A 27,547-nucleotide genomic window follows, 5' to 3' on the forward strand; every position below is an offset into this window, starting at 1 on the left:
CCTGGTGGCACAGGTTGGGGTTGGGGGCGAGCATCAGGCAGAGGACAAGACAAAACCAGCAATGGCCCCTGGTCCTGCTGCTTGGAACTGCTCCCTCCGGCCCTCCCTCTTGGGTGCCCCAGTGCACGCCCCCCATCCCGTGGGCTGCCAGGAAGATGGGGAACCCGTGAGACGGGTTGTCTTGGCCACCGGCGCGGCCAGGAGGCCCAGGGACCCCAGGCGACGGGATGCAGGGCTGGGCTCTGCGGCCCCATCTGCAGTGGGTCCTCCTCCGAGGACACACAGCCCGGTGACACGGCCCCAGCCCGCCACCCTCCCGCTCCCACAGAAAGAAGGAAAGCAGGAATTTTGGCAAAACCATTTTATTGTTTAAAAAAATAAATGTTGCATCTGACATAGAAAAAGTCGTTTTGAAATCTGAATGTGTCTGTTTGAGGCTCTTTAAGGGCCCAGCATTCCCATAAAAACTGGGCAGTTTTTTGGCAAAAAGGCACCGCAGTCATGCTGCTTGGCAGGGGGTGTGTCGTGCCCACCGCCTCCCCACCGCCCAGGGGGCTCCCTGGTTCCCTGCTCCTCACATCAGAAGCCCAGGACCGTCTCCCAGCCCCGGACAGAGACAGGGATGCCATCCAGACCCAGCACCTGCTCCCGTGCCCACACCCCCTCCCGGCGTCTTGCTGGCAACTGCCCCAAGCACCCGACAGCCTGGCCTTCCCAGGTGTAAACCAGGCCCAGGTGCCAACAGCCCTGGACCCAGGGAGGCCCTGCTGGCATCTTCTCACCCCGTTCTCCCCAATGCAGAAGCCAGGGGTCGGGGGAGTGGCCCCCTTCTCATGGAATCGTCACCTCAAAAAGCCAGTGGCACCCCGAGGCCTGTGGTGCCAGCAGAGCATAGGGGAGGTGTGTGTGTGCAGGGGGGGGGGGGCGGGGGGACTGCAGCCCACATTCTCCACTCCAGCAGGTGACCGCAGGGACCGGCCCGCGTGGGCCCTGCCCTCTGGTCTGTCTTTCCCGGGGCGGCAGGTGCTGACCGCATTGGCCTGTCACTGGGGCCCCGGGCCCTGTCACCACTGGCCTTTCCTGGAGCTGTTCCCTGACACGCGCCAGGCAGCTTCTCCGTGTGGACTGAGGCCTGCGGGGCCGTTGGCTGAAGATAAAGATGCGCTGGGCAAGGCCAATGGCGACATGAGGCTGTGGGTGTTTCCACTGAAAAAACTTTGTTTCCGAAAACTAAACTGTAGGCAAGGTCTGATGGGCGCTCTCCTCCTTTCTACCACGCCACCCCTGGGGGGCGGGGAGGCCGGAGCGCCCAGGCCGGGAGCCCAGCCTGTGATTCTGGACGACACCCCGGGGAAGAGCTGGGGTGCCAGCCCCGGCAGAGAGCTGACTCGCGGCTATGAAGCGCCGTCTGCAGAGAAAGCGGGCAGGAGCACCCCGGAGCCGGCCTGGGACTGCTCGCCTGCGGTTAGCAGAAAGCGGCTCCCAGATCAAAATCAGACTCCAGCTCACAGCAACCTGGAAAGTCCCTCCTCCTTTCCAGACACACATGGCAACCAGGTTTCTCCAGAGATGCCAACCCGACAGGCCCCCGAGGCCTCTGCCTGTGAGGGCTCCGCGGAGGCCGGCTGCGCTGCACGAGCACCCAGGGCTCCCCGGAGGGAGGTGGCCCCGCGGGGGCTGGGAGGGCACGTCTAGAGTCCTCAGACCCGGCTTAGGAGCACCTGGCCTGTCATTAGACGTCAGTTCAGAATCACCAGTGACGGAGGCTCCGCCCACTACCTCACAGGGTGCTGAAAGGATCAGACAAGACCACGCTGTGCAAAACTGTTAGTATTCAGCCCGGGACTTAGCCTCTCCGTCACAATCACTCCCCGGCTTCTGGGGAGAGCTTCCTCACCACCCACTGCTCTCTCCCCCTCGGGACGCCCCGCCCCCCCCAGCAGCCCTGCAGTGCTGGGGAGCCCCTGCTCTGGCTCAGGCAGCCTCGCTGTGCTGGGTGGGCCCAGGCGTGAGGCTGCAGGACTGGGAAGCCCGGGTTCGAGGCCCAGCATGGTGGCAGTGTCCCCGTGGGAGCCAGGCAGGCGTGCTCCCTCCCAAGCCCGGGTCCTCGGCTGTGGAACTGGGTAAAGCTGGATTCCAGCAGCATTTTTCAAACTATGTATCAGCTCAAGTTAGCGGATGACAAGCAGCATTTTCTTAACGAGACAGAAAAGAGGGCAACATGCTCTCAGGTCCTGACCACGCTGGGCTGGAGACAGGGTCTGGCTGTGGGTCACGGGCCCAAACGTTTGGAAACCACCAGCTGAGGTGGCAGTTCTGAGACAAGCTTCCCGCTCAGGGCAAGGAGGGGAAGGGGAGGGGTGGGGAAAGGGAGGGCGGACAGTGCCCCCCAGGGGACTTTGAAGACAGCAGTTGATTGTGGAAAGGAAACCGTTAGCATTTTTGCCCCATCCCAACCCCGTGTGCAAACTCCCCACAGACAGAGGGTGCATTCGGGGCAAGGCAACCCTCTAAGAACAGGACATCCTCGGCTCAGGCCCGCAGTGACTCACGATTATTCAGAAGTGGTGACAGCTCACCCTTTATCCCAGACCGAGACGCGGGCATGTGGAGGTCCCGTCCTCTCTGGTGTTGCAACCCCAGAGGAACAAGTTTCCAAGGAACAGCTGGGCGAGCTGGGGCCAAGGGCCCAGGGAGGCAGAATGCAAAAATGGGAGCAGGACACGGGGAATTCCTGGGACACAGGGGCAACGCCTGGGAGTCAGATCGCAAAACACCGGCAGGGATGGTGCGTGAGCGCCCCCACGTGGCCACCGTGGCCCCCGACCTGCCACCACCTGTGTCCACCAGCATCTCTAGAGCAAAAAGGCTGAGATGCTGACCCAGAAGGGAGGAGACTCCCCACCCGGCACTGATCCTGTGCTGCCGAGGTCAGCGGCCCGCCTGCCAGCGGAAGCAGCATTTTAACGGGCACCACCTCCCAGGCTCCCATCTCACATGAAAGCAATAGTCCTTTAAATCTGCAGCAGTGAGGAAAGTCTGAACAGTCAAAAGCAGAGGAACGGATTTCGGGGTGCCCTCCTCACCAAGGAAAGCCCGTCTGATGGCGTGTCTGCCTCCCAGTGAGGCTAGGAGGCGGGGTTCAGTCACAGGAAGCATCCCTTACTCCTGACAGCCACAGCTGGGGGCATGCCCAGGTGGAAAGCTGAAACACTGTGTCCCGTCACTGCTGGTTTTTACAGCATTTCAGACACCCCTGGGGTCTCGGGAGAACAGGCCCCGCGGCCCCGCTTCTCGAGAGCGGAGCACCTCACCTATTCCTAAGGAGAAGCTGCGCCTTGTTCCCGAGCCTCCCACAATGCAGCGGTGCAGGGAGTGGCCGGAGGGACCGGCAGGCAGGACGTGGCGGGCTGGGTGCCACGAGAGGCAGTGTGAGGAGGGTGCTGCAGGCCCGGCTGCCGGAGCCGCGGCCGCCCCAGCCAAAGGCCTGGCTCCTGTCTGGTCCAATCAGAGCGTCTGGATGGTGCATCACTTGACATCACATCTCTCCCCCAGTGGGCTGTCCCCATCAAAGAGAGATTGACGAGAACTCTCCTGGTAAACCAGGGAGGACCCTGAGCGCGCAACACCCGCCGGGAGGTCCTGAGGTGGAAAGAGCCCTCGGAAGGAGGGATCCCTGGGATGGCCTGATGGCTATGCCCAGCGGGCAGGGCAGGGCGGGGCGGGGTCCCCCCATGCAGAGAAGGTCATTACTGAGGAAGGGCCCCTAATAAGTCACGAGGTTTTTGGCACCGTTGTAGCACCCAGTGTTTGTGGCTGTGTTCTTGTCATCACCTTCCTGTCTATACATGGAGCGTCTGGGGACAGCCAAGATACCACGGAGGGATGGACGCCCCCGAGTCGGGACGAGGAGGAAGGACCGGACACACGGAGCAGGAGGCAGCCCACAGGGGGCAGGACAGCAGCAGAACGGCAGAGGCTCCGGAAGGAAAGGGAAGCAGGGGCTGCACCTGCCTGGCACGGCCCCTGCACCCGCTGTGCCAGGCTCCCTGCTGTTGATGTGGATGTTGACGTGGAAGCGCCAGTCTCTCCGTTAGGGGGACGCCTCTCTCCTAACCTGGATTTGAAGCTTCTCACGAGCCTCCATCTCAGTCTCTGGGTCTGACCACATCTGGACAGGGACGATCAAAGGGGTTGGGGCGGGCCTCTCCCGGGCTGACCCTGAGGCATCCGGTTCCAGAGAGCCAGGCGCCCGGGCAGGTGGCAGGACTCGGGAGGGGAGAGGACAGGGGAGAGGCAGCCCGGGAGTGAGCAGAGGGCGAGGCCCCATCACCCCAGAAATGCCTCGTAGTCCATGTACCACACCAGCTGGCCCGACACGGGCTGGACGCCCGAGATGGGCCACTTCTTGGGCTCGTGGCCAACGCGGCTCACCAGCAGGGTGATCTCGCGCTTCAACCGGCCCATGACCAGGACCGCCACCCTCCTGGCGCGGTTGATGAGGGGCAGGCTGAGGCTCATGCGGCGGCGCGGCCCGGAGGGGCTCTCGGTCAGCACCACCAGCTGCTCGCCCTCCAGGCCGGTGGGCGACTGCGGGAAGAGGGAGGCGGTGTGCCCGTCGGAGCCCATGCCCAGCAGCACCAGGTCAAAGCTGCTGTTGGCGACCAGGGCGGAGATCTCCTCGGCGTAGGCCTGGGCGCCCTGGTCCTCCTCGGCGCAGAGCCGCTGGTGCAGGTGCACGGGCATGGGGTGGACGTTGTAGTGCGGGACCCGGACGTGCTGCAGCAGGTGCGTCTGCAGGCCCTGGAAGTTGGACTCGGGGTCCCAGAGCGGCACGCAGCGCTCGTCCACCAGCCACAGGTGTGTGCGGGCCCAGGGGAAGGCGTAGTGGCCCGTGGCCAGCTGCTGGAACAGGGCCACGGGGCTGGAGCCGCCCGAGAGCGCCAGGTGAAACTGGCCAAAGCGCCGCACGGCCTTCACGGCGGCCGCCTCGACGTCGTCGGCCAGCTTTGCGATCAGCTCCTCGGGCCAGGCAGTGACCAGCGGGCCATCTCGGTACGTGGCCCTGAGAACCTGGAAGTCGCTGGGCGCGGGAGCAGAGCCGGGCCCCGGCACCAGCTGCTCCGGCTGCTGCACCGAGAAGGACAACTGGCCGCCACTGAACTCAAAGTCCAGCAGGTGCCCGCTCTCCGCCCCGCCGGGGTAGAGGCGGGGGGCCTCGCGGGCCAGGCTGTCCAGCAGGGGCGTCCAGAAGGCCCAGGAGGCCAGCAGGTTCTCCGTGGTGATGAAGGAGTCCTTGCGGCCGTGGAAGATGCGTGATATGAGGACGGAGTAGGCGTCCTGCTCCCGCACGGGGCTGTAGACATAGAAATCGGACAGAGGGCGGCCGAAAAGGCGGAGCCCGGGCGGGCCCCCCACCTCCTCCCAGCTGCCGGGCAGCGTGGGCCTGAACAGGTTCCGGCTCACCAGCACCGCGGGGCTGCCCAGCGCGCCGTGCCCAATGTGGAAGATGATCTGGCGCGGCAGACACGCGCTCTGCTCCGCGACCCAGCGCTGCTCGCTCTGCGCACAACACGCCCGGTTCTTGAACAGGACCCGGACGTAGCCCACTCGCTCGTCCAAGGCTTTGCCCGACATCAGGAGGAAAGGGACGCCCTCCCAGCGAAGGTTGTCCAGGTGAACGAGGATGCCTGAGGGGACGAGGACAGTGGAGGTGACACTCCGGCACGGGAAACGGACTTCCCACCCACTCGCCTCCCTTCCCGCCTCCCTGCCCGCCAGCCCTCTCCCCCAGCCCCGCCTCTGGGCACCCACGGCCTTGCTAGGCTCACCCCCACCTTCCACCCCCGCCCACCATGATCTTCCCTCCAGCAGTGCTCAAAAAGCAGCCTCGACAGGCCAGTGTGGCTCAGTGGTTAAGCATCAACCTATGAACCAGAAGGTTACAGTTCAATTCCCCGTCAAGGGCACAGGCCCGGGTTATGAGCTCAATCTCGTGTGGGGCATGCAGGAGGCAGCCCATAGATGATTCCCTTTCATCATTGATGTTTCTATCTCTCTCTCCCTCTCCCTTCCTCTCTGAAATCAATACAAATATTTTTTTTTTTTAAGAAAGAAAGAAAAGGAGCCCTAGCCAGTTTGGCTCAGTGGGTAGAGTGTCAGCCTGCGGACTGAAGGGTCCCGGGTTCAGTTCTGCTTAAAGGCACATACCGCAGTTACAGGCTCAATCCTTGGCCTGGTCAGGGCCTGTGCGGGAGGCAACCAATCATGTCTCTCTCACATCAACGTTTCTCTCTGTCCCTCCCCCTCCCTTCTACTCTCTCTAAAAATCAATGGAAAAATATGCTCAGGTGAGGATCAACCAAAAAAGAAGAAAAAGGAGAAAGAAAAACAGCATCGGGACCATCGCAAACACCGCCTCTCCTAGACTCACCGACCCCGAGGAAGGGGAACTGGGCTGAGGACGGACCCAGAGCCTCTGAGAAGAGTCCCAGGATGGGAGATGCTGACTGCTGGGGGGCTGGGGTGGGGCTCAGGCATGCCTGAGCAAGGTCAGGTGCAGAAGGGAGGGGGTGTGCAGGTACGGAGGACTTCGAGGGTGGTGGGTGGGTGGACTAAGAGCCAGGCTGAGCGTCCTCCTGACTCAGTTCCCTGCCCGTGTCCCATCACTATGCCTGCGACCTCGGCAGGTTTTCCACCGTCACTGAACCTCACATTTCCTCCCTCCAAGTGGGGCTGATAACCATGACTGCCTCGTGGTGCACGCGTGAGGACTACATGAGATGATGTATACGAAGTGCCTGGCACACAGCAGATGCTGCTCCTGTTGGGGGTATTATCTGCCGTCTGAGGGAGCACCCCTCCCAGAAAGCTCTGCGCCTCGGGGACTGCCCAGAGGGTGGCTCTGGGGGCCCTGCCTGACCAGCGCGGTCCTTGCCCGCGGGAGGTGCTTTGGGCAGTGGCCGTTCAGGCTTGCAGCCTCACTGCGGGGGGGTGGGGTGGGGGGGGTGGGGACACGAGGGTGAGAGCCAGGCGTGAGCCAGCCTGGAAGGATCTGTGGACAGGGACTGAACTGACACTGTCACGGGGTGTCCTGCGCCCTGAGGGAGCCAGCAGGGGCCTGCTGCTTTAAGCTGATGGAAGGCCACTGAGCGCCCCTTGAAAATCCCACTTCAAGACCCTTCCGCCCAAACCCAAGGGCGTCTGGGCTGGGAGAGCGCGTGGCGGGGGGGGGGGGGGGGGGGGGGACGGCGGGGAGAAGCCCGCGCCCGGCCGGGGCCCACCTGCGAAGGTCGGCGTCAGGCTGAGGAAGCCGGCCGGCTTGTGCAGCTCCCTGCGCACCTGCTCGCTGTAGGCCTGGTACTGGCCCAGGACGGCGCTGCCCCTCCGGAGGCCCCGCAGCGCCCCGAAGACCTGCAGCTTGTGCCGCAGCACGGCCTCCGAGCTGCCGACGTCGGGGGGCAGCTCCATGGCCACCAGGGTGAGGATCTCCGTCAGGTGGTTCTGCAGGACGTCGCGGATGACGCCGTACTCCTCATAGAAGCTGGTGCGACCTGGGGGAGGAGGACGGGAGGCCATGAAGGTGGGCGACACGCCCGACGCCCCGAGGTGCACCGAGACCCCAGCCCGCGTGCCTCGTCCGCACCCCCACGCCCGGTCCGCAGAGCCCACAACACGGTTTATGCAGAAACCCCCGAGAGCCGTTTAAGAGAAGGTGTCACCCTCTCTGGGCTTCTCCAGGACGTGGTGGGGAAGGCTCTGGCCCCAGCCAAGGCCAGGCTGCACGTGCAGACACCTGGCCGGCCTGGCCCCGGCCCCGCCCTGCCCCGCCCTCCCTGGCTTCACAGAGGGGGCCCGGGCTCTGGGGTCTGAGGGCCGCTTACTGGTGTGACTTCCGAGTGCCTGTGTCTGCCTCCCGCCAATCAACGGGGCTGACAACTGCCACCCGTTACCGTGCACCAGGGTGCCAGCAACATGCAGGCGCCAAGGACACACACAGGTCCTTGTCCTCGGCTTCCAGGGAGGGAGATGGAGGGAGGACGATGGAGGGAGGACAAAGTAAGTCAATAGAGAAACGTGGAGATGTGACAGAGGCAGGGAAGGCCCCTGAGACAGTCAGCCCTGCAGCGGCAGGGGGAGCAGTTCGAGCAGAAGCCTGAGGCAGGATGGAGCCCGGCTGGCTCATGCGCCAGAGGGAGGGGCAGGAGGGCAGGGGCCTGGAGCCCAGGTAAGGGGCTGGACTTGCTTCTGAGTTCAGGGGGAGCGCCGGAGGGTTTCAAGCAGGAAGGGACAAGTTCAGAAGGGCTGTAGGGCTATGGGGAGATGGGCTGTAGGGCTGTGGGGAGAAGGGCTGCAGGGCTGTGGGGAGAAGGGCTGCAGGGCTGTGGGGAAAAGGGCTGCAGGGCTGTGGGGAGAAGGGCTGCAGGGCTGTGGGGAGAAGGGCTGCAGGGCTGTGGGGAGAAGGGCTGCAGGGCTGTGGGGAGAAGGGCTGCAGGGCTGTGGGGAGAAGAGCTGTGGGGAGAAGGGCTGCAGAAGCGAGGAGCCTGGGGACAGGCTTTAGTGGCCGCACAGGGGCCGGAGTGAGTGGACGACTCATTCTGGAGTCGGGACTGACTGGGCTGCTGTGCAAAGAGGAGGAGCCAAAGTAACTCCTAGAATCGGGGCCGCAGCGAAGGACGGCGGCGGCGACATCACCACCATGGGGAGACGGGGAGGGGCAGCTGGACGGAGGGAAACACGGGTTCCGTTTCAGGTGAGTTTCAGCTGCACATCCAGGTGGAGACGTCACGCTGGCAGGTGGACGAGGTGAGGGCAGTAACAGACCGGGCACAGCCCGCAGGACAGCCCGGCGCTCGCTGTGCCCGGCACGGCGCAGAGGCTCCCGTGCCCTTCTGGCCACCCCACAGGCCCTGCGCGGCAGCCACCACGACTGTCCCTGCTCCACCAGAGCACGAGTGTACTTGCCCACGGTGAGAACAGCAGCCCAGGGCGGGTTCACACACACACACACACACACACCCTCCTCCAGAGCTCGGCGTGAGCTCTGACTGTCAGAGTCAAGTGCAGACGCTCCAGCTGTGTGAGAGCGAGGTGCCGGCGCACAGCTCCTCGCGCCGCAGGGCTCCTATCCGCACTCGCAGCCGACGGCACAGAGGAAGCCTCACATCACGACCGACAGGAGGGCAATGGCGGTGGGGGCTTCGCTGCCCTGTCCGCGACGCAGGCTGCTTCTTACCCCGGCAGCGCCACTCGTGCGCGGGTCAGCTTCGGGAGATGTCACTGACCTCTGGCACACCCTGCGGGCCCTGCCTCCTGCCGGCCCCTGCCGGACTCAGTGCCCGCCTGTCGGTGCCCACGACACCCGGAGCTCCGTCGGAGCAGGGGCTGGTCTCTGCTCACCGCTGCAGCCCTGGCGCCTGAGCACGCCGCCCGCAGCCCCGGGACACCGTACGGCGGAGAAAACGCATAGACACGCGTCGTCACGGATCAATTGCAAAAACCATGTCGACAGAAAGAAACATGAATGCTTCCCCCAAAAAATTAATTCTGAACACAGGATGGAAAATGACCAGAGAAACAGAACTTGGACAGGAAAACTGCTCCTGGAACTTGGGAATGCTTTCTGGATCAGAAACAAGGGAAGGAGTCAGAGTCGGTTACTGGAAGTCAGACCTCAGAGATTGTCCTGAACGCAGGACAAAGGGACAAAAACAGCCACCCCCAGCCAACACACAGCACGGCGCCCTTCAAATGCCACAGCCATGGCAACACCAGGCAGGGGCCAGGGCACGGTCTACCGCAGTTTGGAGCACTGCAGGCGAGGCGGGAGGCAACTGGGGGCGGGGGGGGGGGGGCGGGGGGGGCGGGAGGGGGACCCGGAGACACTAGAGCCGTTTTAAAGTCGGGCTGGGGGTGCGTGGTATTTGCTATACCACAGTCCTGTAGATCTTATGTGTATTTTGTAAGCATTCCTTTTTATCAAGTCAATATCTAATTCAAACAAACAACGAGGAGGGCTCCTTGTTCAGGCCGGCTGGGCCAGCACACTGCTTTCAGCGGCCACCGGGGTCCTGAGTGAGGTCCCAAGCCACCTGCCTGCCCGGCTCCCAGCGCGGCTCCGGCCAGCTGGACGGCGAGCAGGACCAGGCCGTGAGCAACGGAACAACCCCCCGCCCTGAATTCAGCCCAACACGCCACGCCCAATGCGAGGGCCAGTGCTGTGGGGCGAGAGGAAGCCGCAGCCTGCCTGCAGGAAGGCACCGCGTCCCCGGTGGGGCGTGCTGACTCTTCTCACCGAGAGCTCAGCATCCCTGGCCAGAGCGGAAACCCTGGGACAGCGGACCGTCCGGCCCTGCCCAGCCGCGTGCTCAGAGACCCCCACTGAAAAGACGATGGCCGAGCCCGCCCCACAGCGTTCTGACCGTCAAAGCTCTTACAATATTGCTGAGACAACACCAGGAAAAAGCTAAGACAATAACAATGTATGGTATCAGCCCACTTACTCCTCACATTCCGATATCTAAGGACGTCCTGCTGTGACCCCTGGGGCTCAGAGAAGTTAGGTAACTTGCCCAAGGTCACACAGGTGGTTAAGGTTTGAACCAGGCAGTTGGCCCCAGCACCTGCAGTTCTTGCCACCAAATACCTCCCTTTCAACTTCCTGCCACCCCACTGAAACGACCACAGAACATGGCCCTCAGTGTGATGCTCGGTGGCCCAGCACCAGGGACTTCAGAACAGAGCACCGTGGTTGGAGGAGCAAGCTGAGCGGGGCTCCAGAGGACGAGATAGTCAAAGATCGGGGACCCCGTGCCTGGGGACCCAGTGCAGGTGTGAGGGGAATGGGGCAGCACTTACATCCCCCAGGACAGTTAAATGCCTCCGCTGCCATCAGGTGGTGCCTCACTGGAGTGTGGGCTCAGGGTGACCAAGTCTTCTAATTTTTTTGGAGAACATAAACATTTGGACCATTGAGTGTAACCTCATGATTTTTCAATGTGCACACATAATTCAGATTGCTTAAAATGCTGCGTGTCTCAAAGACATGCATGTTGGGCTGACTGTCCCTGGGCCACATCCCAGTTGGGGTGGACAGCAGAGCCAGAGGGCAGAGCCAGCACACAGTTCAGAGGCAACGCCTGGCCCGGCAGAAGCAGCCGGTTGCGGCTGGGAACAGCAGGAATCCAGGACAGATGGGAAGGGCCTTGGGAACTAGACTGAGGAGTCTGAGGAGCTAGTAAGTTCTTGACCGCAACTAGTTAAAGAGCTACCATGTGACCCAGCAATCCTACTGTCACGTATACACAAGAGAAAGGAAAGCGTATGTCCACACAAAAACTCGTACATGGATGCTCATGGCCACGTTATTCACAATAGCCACAAAAGAGCAGCGTCCTGCATGTCCACCAGCTGACGAACGCATGACTAACATGTGGTCTACCCACAGAACGGAGTATTAGGCAGCAATGAAAAATGTCGCTCTGACAAACGCTACAACATGGGTGAACCTTGAACACATCATGCTAAGTGAAATAAGCCAGACACAAAGGCCACAGATAGTACCAGTCCATTGATGTGAAATGCTCAGAACAGGAAATCCATAGAGACAGAAAGGTCAGGGGCTGCGGGGGGCTGGGAGAGGGGTGAGTTAGAGAGGCAGCCAGGGGCCACAAGGCGCCTTTGGGGGTGATGAGAACGCTCTGAAGTGGGTCCTGGGGATGGCTGCCCCACTCCGGGAACATGCTCGAGCCGCTGAACCGCACACCTCGAAGCGGTGAACTGTGTGACACACAATCACCTCAATAGAAGTGTGTTTTACAAAGGGTTAGGGCGGGAAGTGGGGACGTGAAAGAGGCGCTGTGGGGAGATCGCCGGCCAGGGCCTGCCGGGGACCTGTCAGAGCGGCCGCGGAATGACATCCAGCAGCAGGGCGGGGTACGGGGAGCAGCAGTGAGCGGACGGTATTCCGTGGCTGAGTGGACACTGGGTGGAGACGGGCTGGAGGGGCGAAAGGCAGCTCAGGGTCGGGACCTGGAGTGGGGTCTCCGCCCGGCCGCCTGCTCGGCCGTGCCTTAGCCCCGTGGCCCCGGCGAGTGGCTGTCTCACACACGAGAGGAATCGTCACGTGCCTCCCAGTGGGGCTGCTGCGAGGTTAATGAGCCCACACACACGCAGGCCTGGGATCTGTGCCTGGCACACAGCAGCACCATGAACACCGGCTGGTGTTTGCACTGTTACAGGGGTGGCATGAGCGGGGCCCAGCCAGGCAACTCGGACAGCAGTCACCACGTGGGAATAAAAAAGAGTTAGAAAGGGTAGTTATAGTTCACGAGAAAAATGCAAGGATGGTTTTAGTCCTAACGCTGCTGAGTCTGAAGAGGTGGTGTGGCCTCCAGTGAAAAAAATCTAAAAGGGGCCCGGCTAGTGTGGCTCAGCGGTTCAGCATCGACCTATGAACCAGGAGGTCATGGTTCCATTCCCGGTCAGGGCACGTGCCCTGGTTGCGGGCTCAATCCCGGGTGTGGAGCGTGCAGGAGGCAGCCGATCAATGATTCTCTCTCATCATTGATGTTTCTATCTCTCTCCCCCTCTCCCTTCCTCTAAAAAAAAAATCCTAAAAGGTAGCTGGTGGTCTGAGACGGGCCTGGGGAGGCAATGACTGGGGGATATGCTGGATTTCGTCAAATCAAAAATGCCATCGATGGTGAAAGAAACATTTTTTTATAACCTCGAAGAAAAGGGGTGCCAATTCAACTGTCACTTCGCCAGTGGGAAACCCAACTTCAGAGATGGGGAAAACGTGTCTTAGAATCAATGAATCGCAGCAGATTTAAGAGGATAAAGAGCATAAAGCTTTGCAGACAGAGGAATTTTTGATGGCGAGAACACAGCGGAGTCCTTAAAGGCCCTGTTATCTGCTTACTATTCATTAGTTTAGCAAATCCCTCAGCGGCCCTTTTCCTATTTTTATCCCCTCGATCCATGGGGAGAAAGCACTTGGAGGCTTACTGCCCGCTGTGTGAGAGAGAGCTTCCTTTCTTCCTCATTTCCAGCTTCAGGGGGTGCCCGCGTTCAGCACGGCCCAGACTGCAGGCTCTGATCCCTTCCTGGCTGGCTCTGTCTTTGCAGAGTTCAAGTGCAGTGACCAGAACCTGTGCCTCTCAGGGGGAGGCCCTGCAGCTAAGCACAGGCCCAGGGGAGGGAGGGGCTGGGCCTCCTGAAGATCCCAACAAGCTGGGTTTTTCTAGTTGCCACCAGCTGTTGTGGACTCTTTTAGGTTGTTGTTTTTTTCTGAAAATGATCTATATTGACCCCTAGCATCCTTTCCTGGGTTGAAAGGTGAGGGTTAAAGTCCATCGACGTGAACAGGATGGACCACAGCACAGTGTGATGGACGATGGAAGGAAGGCCCAATACACTTGGCTTCCATCCTGCCCGAGTCCAGGGCTCGTCCACGCTCACAAGCTGGACAGACCCACCTCTTTGCCCCCGGCTGCGCTGTCCCTCGAAACCTCAAGGGGTGGCATCCCATGGGAGGCAGAAGTCTGGGGAGATGGAATAACAAAGAAGACTTTCTCCTTTGGCCTATTCATTCCACTTCAGAAGTATACTTAGAGGGAAAATAAATGTAATACTCATAAGTGTTCTAGAATTAGAGGGTGGTTGCACAACTTTGTGAATATATTAAGAACTAGTGAACTGTAATTTTAAAAGGGTAAATTTTTAAAAAATATATTTTTATTATTTCATAGAAAAAGGGAGAGGGAGAGAGAGAAACATCAATGATGAGAGAGAATCACAGATCAGCTGCTTCCTGCACGCTCCCAACTGGGGATGGAGCCCACAACCCAGGCATGTGCCCTTGACCAGAATCGAACCTGGGACCCTTCAGTCCACAGTCCGATGCTCTATCCACTGAGCCAAACCAGCTGGGGCTAAAGGTGAGCACAGGCAGTGCCAGGCTTCCTGACCAGTGGGCCGCTCGCTCCTGGGCCCAGCCCCCGTTTTGTTTTCAGTGATCCCAGAAGGCATTGGTGTGGATCTCAGCTGGCTTTTAGTTTCTTGTGTTTTTAAAGCCCTGTTTGTACCAGGAAATTTTATGGCATGTGAATTATATCTTAATTATTTTTGAAAGCTCACAAAGGACTATTTAAATTAGCAAAAACTGAAACTACCAAAATGCCTAATAATAGAACAATCCATACTCTGTGGCATAAACAGAATTGAACAGAAATATAGAGCCACTAAAAGGTATATATTAGCCCGGTTGGTGCTGCTCAGTGGTTGAGCACCACCCTATGAACCAGGAGGTCACAGTTTGATTCCCATTCAGGGCATATGCCCGGGTTGCGGGCTCGATCCCCAGTAGGGGGAATGCAGGAGGCAGCCAATCAGTGATTCTCTCTCATCATTGATGTTTCTCTCGCTCTCGCTCCCTCTCCCTCTCTGAAATCAATAAAAATATATTAAAAAAAAAAAAAGTCAGGTGGAGCCCAGGGCCTGAGGCCATGCCCAGCTCCTGTCCTTGCCAACGTACACAGAGAGCAGCATTTCCAGTTGTAAAGTATTCCCATGTACATACATCATCCGATGTAACCCTCAAGACACTCCGAGAGAGACAGAGAGGGAGAGACAGAGACAGACAGACCCTGGGTCACCGTCACTATGACGGTGGGACCTGAAACCGGTCCTGTTGCCTCCACATTACGGGAGATCCCAATTTCCTGGTACAAACAGGGCTTTAAAAACACAAGAAACTAAAAGCCAGCTGAGATCCGCACCAATGCCTTCCGGGATCACTGAAAACAAAAAGGGGGCTGGGCCCAGGAGCCAGCGGCCACTGGTCAGGGAGCCTGGCCCTGCCTGCGCTCACCTTGGCAGCTCTGCAGATGGGGGGGGGGGGGGGGGAGACAACTGCACTGCTGAGTGCGCTCCGGCCCCTCTGGCACACCAGGCGGAAGGCAGGCCAGCTGGTACCTGGGAGGACCCTGGCTGCCCATCCCTCAGTGAGAGGCACTGAGCGGCCACTCCGCCCTCAGAGGTGGACATGCATCACGCTCCCTCCCCAGGGTCAGGACAGGGACCCTCGCTAGCTGGGCCTCAGTCCGTTAGCGGCCCAGCCCTCCTTCCACAGAGGCTTTCCCAGGAGCCCGGGCTGGGACCGGCAGGCGTCATTTCCACAGAAGCAAAGTGGCCCAGCCGCGGTCACTTCCTGTATGGCTCCCAGGGCTGTTTCAGGGGACCCGGGTCCCAGGTTCCTGTGACTCTCAGGGGCTCACTGGATGGGGACCCCTCGGGAGGGCACCCAGATGAGAAGAGGGAGCTGCACTAGCAGCTGGAGGGAGGACTGCTTCTTCCTTCCCTCCTCCCATGTCTCTCTCAGCGTCTCGCTCTCTTCCTCCCTCCACCCCCTCCCTGCTGTCTATGCAGCAGCCTTGACGCTGCAGCAAACTCCTCTGGGCCAGAAGCTGAGGCAGAAAAGGAGGAAAAAAATAAAACACTCGCAGCCGTGGAGGGAGGGAGCTGGGGCAGCCAACCCGCCCCTGTGGATGTGAGCGAGTGGGGGTGGGGACATCCTAATGACCTTGCAGCTCACAAGTCCCTCTCCCGGGATCTGCAGTAGCTCAGGCCAGAACAGCTCAAACCCCCGCCCCTGCCAGCACTCGGTGGTGGTCTAGGCCTCCACCAGGGACCCATCCCTGCCTCCCTGCCCAGGACTCAGCGAGGGGTGCACACCTGCAGGAGGAGAAAAGCCAGGGGCTGACTGCTGGGGTGCTGGAGGGAGAAGGCCCCACTCTGCCCTGTGGCTTCATGGTCAGAGCAGAGTGCCGGGCTCAGAGCCTGCCTGCTGGCCACGCTCAGTCCCACTGCGGCGGGCGGTGACCCCCAGCAGCGGGCGCTGACCCCCAGCAGCGGGCAGTGACCCCCAGCAGCGGGCGGTGACCCCCCGCAGCGGGCGCTGACCCCCAGCAGCGGGGGAAAGACTGCCCTGCCTGTTTCCTACCCAACCCCGGAGAAGGCGAGCCGAGGCGCTGACATGCTGGTCACAGGGCTTCCTGGCCATGGTGGGGGGGCTGCCGGGTCTGGGCTCCAAAGCAGGACCCAGAGGGGACAGCGAGGCTCAGTGCTTGGGGCACCAGAGCTGCACAGGCCACTTCCCGGATGTGGAGAATGCGTGTCCTAAGTCCCAGTGGGGTTGGGGGGAGCGAGAGACAGAGAAAGACACAGAGAGAGAGACACACACACACACACACAGAGAGATAGCGAAAGAGAGACACAGAGACAGAGAACTCACTTCCTCCAAAATGCTGCACTTTGTCTAGCCCCTGGTTCCATGGGGATCCTGCAAAGAAACCCCAAATGACAACGGGGCCCAGAAATAAGAGGCCATGGCGTCCACCGGGACCTCCAGAGAGTGCGGCTCTTCCCCAACCCGGCGCGGGCACAGCAGCAGCTGCCACACAGGCGTGGAGGAGGGGGAGTCCTGCGTCCTAGCCCTGCGGTGAGCAGCCAAGTCCCGGCAGAGCAGGTGCAGGTGCTGGCTCCCCCAGCAGGTGCGGCCGGGCTCCCCAACCTGCCTGCCCTCAGCCCGCCCATCCGCCCTCGGCGCAGGGCCTGCGCGCATCCTCTGCAGAGAGCAAGCGGAGGCCCAGCACTCATGCCGCCAGGACATCAGACACACACAGGCCCCAGGAGGGAGCCCCGGCCTGAGCCCTCGCTAAGGACAGCAGGGGGATCTGGCAGGGCTGGGGGGATCCCGAGACCCCGGAAAGCTCGCTGCGTGGGGACCTCTCTTCTGATGTGGGTCCAGGCTGGAGAAACCCAGCTCCTCTGAAGGACAGCAGTGCCCTCGGGCCTGGCTCCCAAGGACTGCCTGACGCCCCAGCCCACCGTGCCTCCCGCCCCTGCCTCACAGCACCCCTGCCTGCCTCATCCAGTTTGGAGTCTGTCCCGATACACTCTCTCCCCCCATGAATCTGTGAGGTATTGGGGGACAGAGGCTGCATCTCACTGCTCCCTGGGTCACCAGACTTCTAGCTCTACATACACATCCAAAGAGGAGGGAGAGCAAGCTGGAGAGAGCAACCAGGGGGAGAGAAAGAAAAAGAGGAGAAGGCAAAGAACAAGAGGTAGACCTCCTCGTCCCCCAGCCAGGCCCGAGGGTCCGGTCCCGCTCCGCCCAGGCACACGGACTGAGAAGCGGTCTCAGCATGAGCTGGAAGCCGGTGTGGGAGCCAGACCGTCTGCCCAGAACCCGGGTGCACCACTTCCGGTGTGACCTCGGGCGTACCCCCGAACCTCACCTGTAGTGGAGGTAATAACAGTATCCACCTCATTTGGCTAATGAAGGGTTCAGGGCACGACAAGAATTAGCTTTTATTATTTCAGGTAAGAACCAATGCTTTGAACGTATCCATGCTCAAAAAATTTGATGAACTCCCAGAATGCCAGGGCTCAAAGGGGCCTTGGCCACGGTCATCTACGCAACTTGCTCATCTCCCAGATGAGGGGAGCGGTGTGCTGAGGTCACCCAGGTGAGGCAGAAACGGGCCCACACGCAGGTCTCCTCGCCCAGCTCACCCTGCTTGCTCACGGGGGTGTCATCCCGCACCTCCCAGGAGGGTGCCAGGTGCCAGAGCAGGGGTGGCCTGGACCCTGCGGCCTGCAGGGACAGGGATATGACGAGGAAAGAAATGGGAGGGCAGCCCGCCAGTGGCTCAGTTGACTGGAACGTTGTCCCATACACCAAAAGGCTGAGGGTTTGATCCCTGGTCAGGGCGCATGAGGGAGGCAACTGATCAATGTTTCTCTCCCACATCGATGTTTCTCTCCTACATTGATGTTTCTCTCACTCTCTCTCTCTCCCTCCCGCCCCCCCACAGGGGAAGTGAAGGAGGGCAGTGGAGGGAGGCGCCTGGCGCTGTGCCACGGGAGTGGATCTTGTTGAGATGCTCAGCAGAGGCTTCCTAGGAAAGTGACACCTGAGCTGAGGACCAGGCACGGAGGGGCCGGAAGGCGAGGAGATGACGAGAAGCCTTCCAGGCAGAGGTTGCCACTTGGACAAGTACAAAAGTCTAAGGAAGCCTCACGCGACCCGATGGTCCCCCGCACCCTCAGAGAACTCGGGGTACCTTCTGGCACTTACTGCTAGCCAACCGCTCAGCATCAGAGCCACATTTACTTGAGGAGACCCTACGCTCTGAGGGCAGCGCTGACCACTCAGGTCTGCCTGCAGGGCCCTGGGGGCTAGCGGTCCACACACCAGCGACAGCATCCCTCTGCGAGGCACGGGCGGAGGCAGGAGGCCAGCCAGCGCCGCAGCACACACAGGGCAGGAGGACAAGGAGGCGTGAGCGGGACCATTCACGCACCTTCTGCATCCACCGTCTCCTTCATGACGATCTCCACCCGCTCCACGTGGTGCCGGCTCCACAGGCCGTCCAGGGCCTTGCGGTTCTGGTCTCGGAAAGGCAGGATCTGAGCCACGGCCTGGCAGGGAAGCAGACGGGTGTGCTGCGGGTTCTCCTGGCTCCCAGGAGGGCTCCACCCTCTCTTCCTGACTCCGAGAGGCGATCAGAGCGATGGCCCCTGGCCGTCAGGCTTCCCGGCCCAGGAAGGACTCCAACCTTTAGGTGACCACCACAGGGCCACCGGCTTTTTAGTTTGCCAGGAAAAGGAATAGTTAAGATGATCTTTTGCCGTTTACCATCAACATTAAATAACAGAAAGATACTGCAACACCAAAAATGGAATAAGGAAAGCTTCAAGTTGACATTCAGTGTTACTTTTTTCATTTTTTCATAAACAAGTGAAATCTCCCCGGGCCAGGCCCTGGCCTGAGGACCACTCTGGGAATACTGCAACTCAATGAGGCTGGACAGAGAGCCACGCCTGAGGCCTGGGCTCACCGCCTGGTCAGCACCGGGCACACAGGCGCGCCCTCTGCTGGCGTTTCCGGGGGGAAGTGTCCTAACGGGGCTCCGAGGGCGCAGTCAGCAGAGGTCGTCCCTCGGGTCAGCCCCGCGCTCTGCCACAGGCCCGACTGAGAAGCATGGGCCTCGGGTCCCTGTTCCGTTTTAGGATCTCGTTGCCGGCCTTCTGGCTCAAAACAGAACCCAGGAAGAAAAAATACTGAAAACCAGGCCACTGGGTGTGGAATAAGGTGATCAATTCTAATTCCCACAGCATACCCAGCCAGAAGCCGGGCTCAGACCCCCGTGTCTCAGGGCCACCTCCGGAGGGGGCACAGGGCACCACTGAGAGATCGGAGCCCGGCCTCTGCGAGGAAACAGGACAGGACACATGGACAAGGGCCACACAGACCTGCTCACCATCTGCCCTTCGCCCCTCACCTCCCGCCCACCTTCAAAACGACCACGGAGCGCGGGTCTCACACGCCTTCAGGCCCAACCCCACAGTCAGTGCTGTGGCCCCGTCCACGGGTGGACCTGCGCCCAGCTCACTCCGGCCTGGCAGGCTCACCTGCTTGCCCAGGTAGTGGTCCACCCGGTACATCTCCTCCTCGTGGAAAAAGCTCCCGAGGTCCGCGGCCAGCTGCTGGGCTGACAGGTGGTTGTGGCCGAAGGGCTTCTCCAGGACGACGCGCAGCCAGGCGCCGGGGCCCGGGCGGCAGCTGCTGTTGATGCTGCGGGCGATGTCGGTGTAGGCGAAGGGCGGCACGGAGAAGTAGAAAATGCGGCCCGCCTCCCAGAGGCCCTCGCGCTGCACCAGCGCCTCAATGTCCTTGCTCAGGGCCACGTAGTCCTCCGTGGTCTTCAGCTGGCGGTACTGGCTCAGCCGCTGGAACTGGTCCTTGAGCTCAGCACAGCGAGCGGGTGTCACATCCTTGGGGCAGGAAAGGGACTCCAAGACCTTGGCCACGACCTCCTGGCCCTGCTCGGTGGCCGTCAGGGCAGTCCCGTGGAAGCTGAAATTGTGGCCCTTCCCCGCCTCCTCCAGGTACAGCTGGAACAGCCCCTGCCACAGGTATTTCTTGGCCAGGTCCCCAGTGGCTCCCAGCAGGACTACGGAGACGTGTCCCTGCAGCCCCTGGGCCCGCAGGCAGCCCAGAAGGGCCATGCACACCGCCACCACGAGCATCCTCCAAAAGCCCGGGCGCCTGGGGAGACACACAAGGAACAGGAAGGATCAGACACGCTCAGGTGGCGTGATGTGGGGCGAACACGATTCCAGGCTATCGAACATTTCCTGCCTGGCAACAAACAGCCACGTGTTTCTCAGGAAACCGCTAGTCCCAGCGCCCCCTCCCCCCCGCAGCTTGTGTTAGTGCCAGGAAGCTGGCGGGTAGGCAGCGTGCTCTGTCAACAGGACTCTGCCCGGGAAGGTGGCAGGCCCCTGGCGGAGGCGGAACGTTCTGCTGCAGGAGCATGGGAAGGTGGCACAAGCCATGAGGGAGGGCTGCCATGGGATCGGAGCTGTCCACCTCATGACCACGGCCAGTCTCTGCCCGGCGCACAGGCTGCCTGCACCATCGGGGCAGCTAGGGATGGTGGCAGGTCCTTGGCTGGTGGCCGGAGCTGTGAGAGATGCCACTCCTCTCACCTCTCCCACTGGCTCCAGCACACAGCGAATACGGGTCGTTGCTACACCAGGTGATAAAAGCACAGACCGGAACCAAAGGACGGAGTTTGAATCTCAGCTCAAGCCCTCCCTCACCTTGGACAATTATATGACCTCTGTTCCTCGGTTTCCTCACTTGCAATGGGGGTATTAGAGGTATCTACATCATAGGGTTGTTACAAGATTACAGTGAGTTAATGTTTATATTGTGCTTGCGACAGTGCTGTATAAGTATCATGGTATATTAATAAAAGCAGCCAACACTGAATGCTAACACGTTCCAAGCATGAACTTGATGCGCGTGAGCATTAGATCTCACGGAATGCGGACAGGAACCTGAGAAGACTCAGTGGTGGGTCCCACCTCATTGCCCTCCTGCAGGTAGAAGAGCCGAGGCAGCTGAAGGTCCCCAGGTGAGAGGTGGGGGAGCTGGACAGGCACCAGCCCCGACTCCTGAGCTGACTGCACGTCAATGGCACGCTGCGGCCTCCCCCAGGCGGGCCTAACACTTGGCTGGTTGCAGCCTTATTTGGAGCAGCTGACATGTATGAAGGGCGAGAGGCCTCGGACCTGCCACCAACGCACCCGAGGACTCGACTTCTCTGGCCTCTGTTTGAACTGAGGGTGTAAAGCTCATTGGGCTCAATTTACTCCGAGGCTCTCCCATCCTTCCATTTCCACCAGGGCCGCGCTCTGAGGGAGAGGCAGGAGAGAGGGAGGAAGGAAGGAGTCCGGCCAGCAGCTGGGTCTCAGAAACAGGTGCGGGAATGAGCCCAGCCTGGGTGTGCTAATGAGGAAGGAACTAGGCCCGGACAGTGTGGCTCAGTGGTTGAGCATCGACCTATGAACCAGGAGGTCATGGTTCGATTCCCAATCGGGTCACATGCCCAGGTTGTGGACTCGATCCCTGGTGGGTGCCCTGCGGGAGGTAGCTGATCAATGATTCTCTCTCGTCATTGACGTTTCTCTCTCTCTCCCCCTCGCCCTTCCTCTCTGAAATCAATACCATATAAACATTTATTTATTTATTTATTTATTTATTAATTAAATAGGAACTAGAAGGACTGATTAGCACCTATTATATGGCAGGCAGATAAAGGATGAACGAAATCCTCCACCACGAGTCTGTAATCTGGTCTACAGAGAGCGAAACTGAGGTTTAAAGAAATCACAGGACGGGACAGAAGCCCTGCAGCCCGGCCAGCCGACCTTCCGCAGGCTGCATCGCCCCTGGATCGAGGCCCCGGAGCTGCCTCCTGACTCAGGCATCTGACCCCCTCCTCCACTTGCCCTGTGCCTCGTCCTCATCTCTCTGGGGACCCATCGCCCAGACGGCACCATTAGCAGCCAAACCAAGAGGAGGATCCAACCACAGTGTCCGCACCAGCAGGCAGAGGACACCTTCCCTATTGCAGCTTTAACTGGAGGGCCAAGGGGCTCCCCTCTCCTTCACCTGCACCCCCTTCGTCCCCCCCCACCCCCCCGCCAATGCAGAGGAGCCACAGGCCCCTTCTGCTTCCTTCTCCTGCTCTCCAACTCCTGGCCCTGGCCCTTCAAGCATTTCCTTCGTAAGTGGCAATGCCCTGTGGGAGGGAGGAAGAGCTGCAAGGTCAGAGCAGGAGAAAGGTGAAGCCTGGAGCCGCCAGCTGGCAGGCTGCGTCTCAGGGCTCCTGATCCGAGTGGCGGCCAGGGTTCTGGATGTGCCAGTACATCAGGGGAAGGAGCTCAAGAACCTCCGGTGCCTGGGTGGGCAGGTGAGGGAGCCCCCGGGCCAGAACCGCCGGCCCAGCCCCAGAAGACTGCAGAAAGCTGCAACGGATGGCCCGGGCCTGCCCACCTCCCAGGTCCCTCTGTAATCCGGTTCTGACTCAGCTCTTGCTGCAGCCGCCCCTGACCAGCCCAGTTCCCAGGTTTGCCCCCTTACCTCTTGTGGACGTCCCCAGAACGCCGTGAAACAAGCACAAATCAGAGCTCCCAGTGATTGCAGCCAGTCTGCTTACTCTGTGGTTGCTAAACGCCCGGGAACAGCTCCTCCCTGAACCAGTGTGGGCGGTGTGTGTGTGTGTGTGTGTGTTTGGATTTGCTTATTGCCATGTTTGCTTAACCTTAACAGTGTTTCTCAAACTTTCATGTGCATCTGGGTCTCTTGAGGACCTTTTTAAAATGCAGATTCTGATGAAGAGGGTCCAGGGAGGGGCCAGAGATGCCGACAGCTGGTCTAAAGAGCACACTTAGAACAGCGAGACTCTGGAGTACGGAGCACTGCGTCTAGAGCGACAGCTCTCATCAGAGGGGCCGCAGATCAAAACACGCACACCTGCCTCCTGCTCCCTTAACCACGGTGATGGGCGCCTCCGCATCCACGGCAGGCTTAGATCTGCCCGTCCCCCCAGCAGCCGGCTGCTGACCCCCGAGAGCCTGACGCTAACCCCCGGGGTGCCCGAGCAGGCAGTGTGTGCAGAGGGCTAAGTGCCTCGACCTTCCTCCAGAGCCTGTGGAGGAGGCTCAGCGAGGAGGCTCGTTTTACAGCCGAGAAAAGTGTAGGTGCGGCAGCTGTGGGGCTACACAGCCTGAGCCTCCGTGCCTGTGTAGACAGAGTGTGCCATTTCAATCAGAGGGCCTGGCTCAAAGCCACCTCGGGCTCGGCCACACGACCCTGGCTTGACATACAGTAAGTCACCTCAACAGTTAGGGTCCACGTCTCCTCACTGAAAAACAGGGGCCCCCGGTGGCCCCAGCACGTGCCTGTGGCCTGAGCCCGCTCTGCTCAAGGCTCTCCTTCGGGAGGTTCTGCTGAAGCTCGTCCTCCTGCCTCCTCGCCTGCTCTGAGAGAAGAAATCTAAAGTTACATCCCTGAAGCTCACGCGAGAGCATGGAGGGGGCACTCTGACCGCTGACCCTGCTCTGAATCTCTTCTCTTTATCATTAATAAACAAGAAAACCCTCAGTGAAAAGGTCGAGAAGCCACGGGGCAGGACGGATGGAACAGTGGACCGAGTTGGAACACGTGGTGATTCTTGCCCGGGGCCTGCTGCTAAACGACCACACCACCTTGAACGAGACTTCTACGCGGGCTGGGCCCCAGCGTCCCATCCAGGACATGAGGTCTGAGCTCCAGGACCTACCACACTCTCCTGTCCTCAAGTCCTATGCTCTCCAAGGAAAGGAGATAACCATCTATTAACAGAGAGACACAGCCCGAGGCCAAAGTAGCAGGTGGAAATGCAGAACTAAAATATGAAGCAATAAAAACATAATAATAATAATAATAAAATATGAAGCAATGAGTGTCATTCAGAAGTTAAGACAAAACTCTATGAAGCTGTAAGTTGCATGCACAATAGATGCAAGTTCATTTACAACCATTATTATTCAAGACACTCGCCAGAAACACACTGCACAGCACAGGGCAGGCCCGAGGCCTCCTGGGGGAGGGGCGGCAGGTCTTCTGGCGGCTCATCAGGGCTTTGGGGCTGACCGGGCACATGCCCAGGGTCCAGGCACCCCAGCTCCAGACTGAGGGGTCTGCAGGCATCCTGGGGACTCACCTTTTACAGCACAGCTCTGCTAACATCGCAACGTGTGGACACTGGCCGGCCAGAGGGTCCGGGTCAGAATCGGGGTTCCAGTCTTTGCTTCTGCCCAAGCAAAAGGGGCGGCTATGGGGCACCGCACGCCGTGCCTGCCCAGGCCCGCACAGACCCGGCGCGTGCTGCGCTTGGCGGAGTCTGTAACGCCCGGGAGGAAGCAGCTCTGGTCCTCGGGGCCCAGCAGCCGAGGGCGGGAGAGGAGCAGGAGGTAAAGGGCAGAGGCCGCTGCTGCCCTGCCCCTTCCCAGCACGGCATGGCATCCACACCTTTGCTGGTACCCACACCTTGGGCGCCCACGTTCTGTGTGCCAGGCAGGAAGGAGGAAGGTTTTCTCAAACCACAGCCCGGGACTTTGGAATCTTTAAAAGGAAAGCAAGTGAAACGAAAGAGCCTTTCCAACTGAAGTACAAGGGGCCGTGCTCAGTCCCTCTGTGAGGGCGAACTCAACTTTCCCTACACTCCTTCCTGCTTGGGGGGCCGTCTGTGCCACCTCCCCCACCCCTCGCACATGCACGTTAAACTCGGGGCTGTTTTGCCTACTCTCAGAGGGTCCTGATTCCCATCACCTCTTTGGGTACCAATCTCGGGTCCCCATGACCCAAACGCTGTGCAGGGCCCCCTTGTACCTCCACACAAGATTCAAATGCTAAACTTCCAGGAATTTTTCAAGCCAGTTGTTAAACGCAGCCATTGTTAATAACGGGATGATGCAAATTTAGAACTAAACCCATTACATTAAAAACACAGGTAAGACTGCATTTTACTATTATCCGTGCTCTTGACATTAGTTCCATCTGTTGTATCTGTAAGGGAAGATGTTCGGTAACAAGTGCTTGAAAATGGCCAGCCAGGAGTGTTTACACAGCAGATATTGGCGAACACGGCACACCAGGCTCCCCACCAGCCTGCTCCCCACCAGCCTGCACCCCTGCGAGTAGGTTGTTACACATTTACCAGCATGCCTGGCCTGCTCTGCCAAGTCTGTATTTCCAGGCTGGACTTTCTCCCCCTAAGCTGCACACTCAGACAACCAACTGCTACTCTGACACCATTAGTTGTTGTCTACAAGACTTTCCACGCTTAAAATCAAACTGACTTATCTCCCAGCCTGCTCCCAATGCACATGTCCCCCTTCTCTGTAAAAGGCACCTCTATCCTTCCCGTGCTCAGGCCGGGAAACTTCGGGTCATCAATGAGTCAGCAAATCCGACAGTTTGGTAAAAACACCCACCTCTCTTCACCTTGCAGCTCCACGCTGGTCCTGGCCGCCCCCGGCACCTGTCTGGGCTGCAGAGACCTGCTAATTGGCCTCCCGCTTCTCTCTTCCCCGGAACACAGCAGTCACAAGTGATCTTTCACAGGCGGTCAGATCACGATGTTCTTCTGTTCAGGGGCCTGCAGGGTTTACACATTCTGGCCTCCCAGCTATTAGCTCTTTGATCTCTTCCCCGGCTTCCCTGCCCCCTCTAGGCTCCAGCCACCCATTCTCCCGCCCCAGGGTCTCTGTCCTTGCTGGTCCCTCTGCCTCACCTACTTCTTCCCACAGACATCCACTTGGTTCACTCCTCACCAACTTCAATTTTCTGCTGAAATGTCACCTTCTCAGTGAGGCTTTCTCGGCCGACTATGTAAAACCGGAAACCTCCTGCCCCCAAGTCAACCCCTGTTTCATTTCTCTCCACAGTACATGTCACTGTTTAATGTGTGATAAGTGTGTTTATTTTGTTACTAGAGGCCCGGTGCATGAAATTCGTGCACTGGGGGGGAGAGGGGGCGGGTCCCTCAGCCTGGCCTGAGCCCTCTCGCAGTCCGGGAGCCCTCGGGGGATGTCCGACTGACAATGGGGAGCGGGCCTAAGCCGGCAGTCAGACATCCTTAGCGCTGCTGCAGAGGCGGGAGAGGCTCCCGCCCTCACCACTGCGCTCGCCAGCCGTGAGCCTGGCTCAGGGCTTCTGGCTGAGCGGCGTTCCCCCTGTGGGAGCGCACTGACCACCCGGGAGCAGCTCCTGCGTCGAGCGTCGGCCCCCTGGTGGTCAGTGAGTGTCACAGCGACCGGCTGTTCCAGCGCTCGGTCAATTTGCATATTAGCCTTTTATTATATAGGAGGATTGTCTGTCACCCCTCCCCTCACAAGAACATACGTGCCGATGGGGACAGAGGTTTCCGTGGTGGTTCACTGCATGTCTCCAGTATCCAAAACAGGGGCCTGGCACTCAGAGGGTGAGCCATAAACATCTGCTGAATGAGCAAGTACATCCCACTGGCACGAGACCACTGTGTCTGAGCTCTCTGCGCGTGAGCGATGGCACACGGGAACAAGTCTCTAGCGGTGACGTCAAGCACCGTGGCACGGCACACATTAGCAGCAACTTACTGCTTGTACCAATACTATGAATAATAAAAGAGATCTTTATAGAGTATTTAATCATGTGTCCGATGCTAGGCTAAGAGCTCAACATGCATCACACCACAACCTAGGAAGAAATACTGACTGTCCCCATTTTTAGAATGAGGAGAGAGGAAGCGAAGGTGGGGAGAGGTGAAGTAACTTACTGAAGGTCAGGCAGCTTAGAGGTGACAGGATTTGAATCCAGGCAGACTGGCTCCAGCCCTACCTCCCCCCCACCTGTAAAAATGCATGACTCCAGCCCCAAACGGCGACACGTGTACACTGTATTAGCGTGGACACGGGTCCTGCTCCTCTAACAGCCCGGACACCAGTGGTTTGAGAGACAGGCTATTTCTCTAGCACCCGCTACCCACACAGGGAGGCAGCTCTACACCCTGAGGTCAAGCGGCCCTGAGCACTAGCCGCTGTCATCAGCCTCGGCCCACTCTGCCTGACCGTGATTCACTCCCCTCCTTTCCCCTGACGTCAGGAAAACATTGTGTTTAAGCCTGAGTGGCTCTGTTAAAACCAGGAAGGTCCTTCCAGTTTCTGAAGTGTGAGAACTCTGGGTTCCAACCCTGGCTCGGCCACACAACAGCTGTGCGACCTGGCACATCGTTTAACCTTCCTGTATTCACCGCAGAGAGGGAAAACAAGTCGATAAGAACAAAACGAGACGCTCCGTATAAAGAAGCTTGGCATACAGTGAGCACCCAAGAAACGTTAGCCCCACCGTTACGCAACAACGGCACCATGAGTAAAGGGACTTATTGTGAAACCAACGGCGTCAGGAGTCAAGGGACTTTTCTTGCTAGCTTCCTGGAACGGCTACGAGACCAATTCACCGCTTCACGGCAGAAAATGCCAAGGAACAACGAGCTAGCTCATCGACAGCTCCTTGACCTTCCTACCACACAGATGGAAAAGCAACGGGCAATGTTGCTGAGATGATTAAAAGTCCCCCCCCCCCCCCAGCCCGCAAGGGGGT

The 27,547-nt window shown here is 59.6% G+C and overlaps 1 protein-coding gene across 3 annotated transcripts in view; it reads right to left on the reverse strand.

Annotated features, from left to right (window-relative positions):
- Nucleotides 1–372: 372 nt before the first annotated feature.
- The window catches only part of H6PD (hexose-6-phosphate dehydrogenase/glucose 1-dehydrogenase), a 29,035-nt gene continuing 1,860 nt past the window's right edge, over nt 373–27,547 (reverse strand). The window contains exons 1-5 of one of the 3 annotated variants that reach the window (XM_079777455.1): nt 24,129–24,218; nt 19,483–20,119; nt 18,372–18,489; nt 7,284–7,553; nt 373–5,690 (exon numbers count right to left, since the gene is read on the reverse strand). In XM_079777455.1, the coding sequence (XP_079633581.1) occupies nt 4,330–5,690; nt 7,284–7,553; nt 18,372–18,489; nt 19,483–20,119; nt 24,129–24,154 (2,412 nt within the window). In that variant the 5' untranslated portion in view covers nt 24,155–24,218 and the 3' untranslated portion in view covers nt 373–4,329. Of the gene's footprint in view, nt 5,691–7,283; nt 7,554–18,371; nt 18,490–19,482; nt 20,120–22,504; nt 22,585–24,128; nt 24,219–27,547 lie in introns of those variants that run through there. The other 2 variants (XM_079777457.1, XM_079777456.1) reach the window with 2 other exon arrangements.

This window comes from Cnephaeus nilssonii, assembly GCF_951640355.1.
Source record: "Cnephaeus nilssonii genome assembly, chromosome: 7".
NCBI lineage: Eukaryota > Metazoa > Chordata > Mammalia > Chiroptera > Vespertilionidae > Cnephaeus > Cnephaeus nilssonii.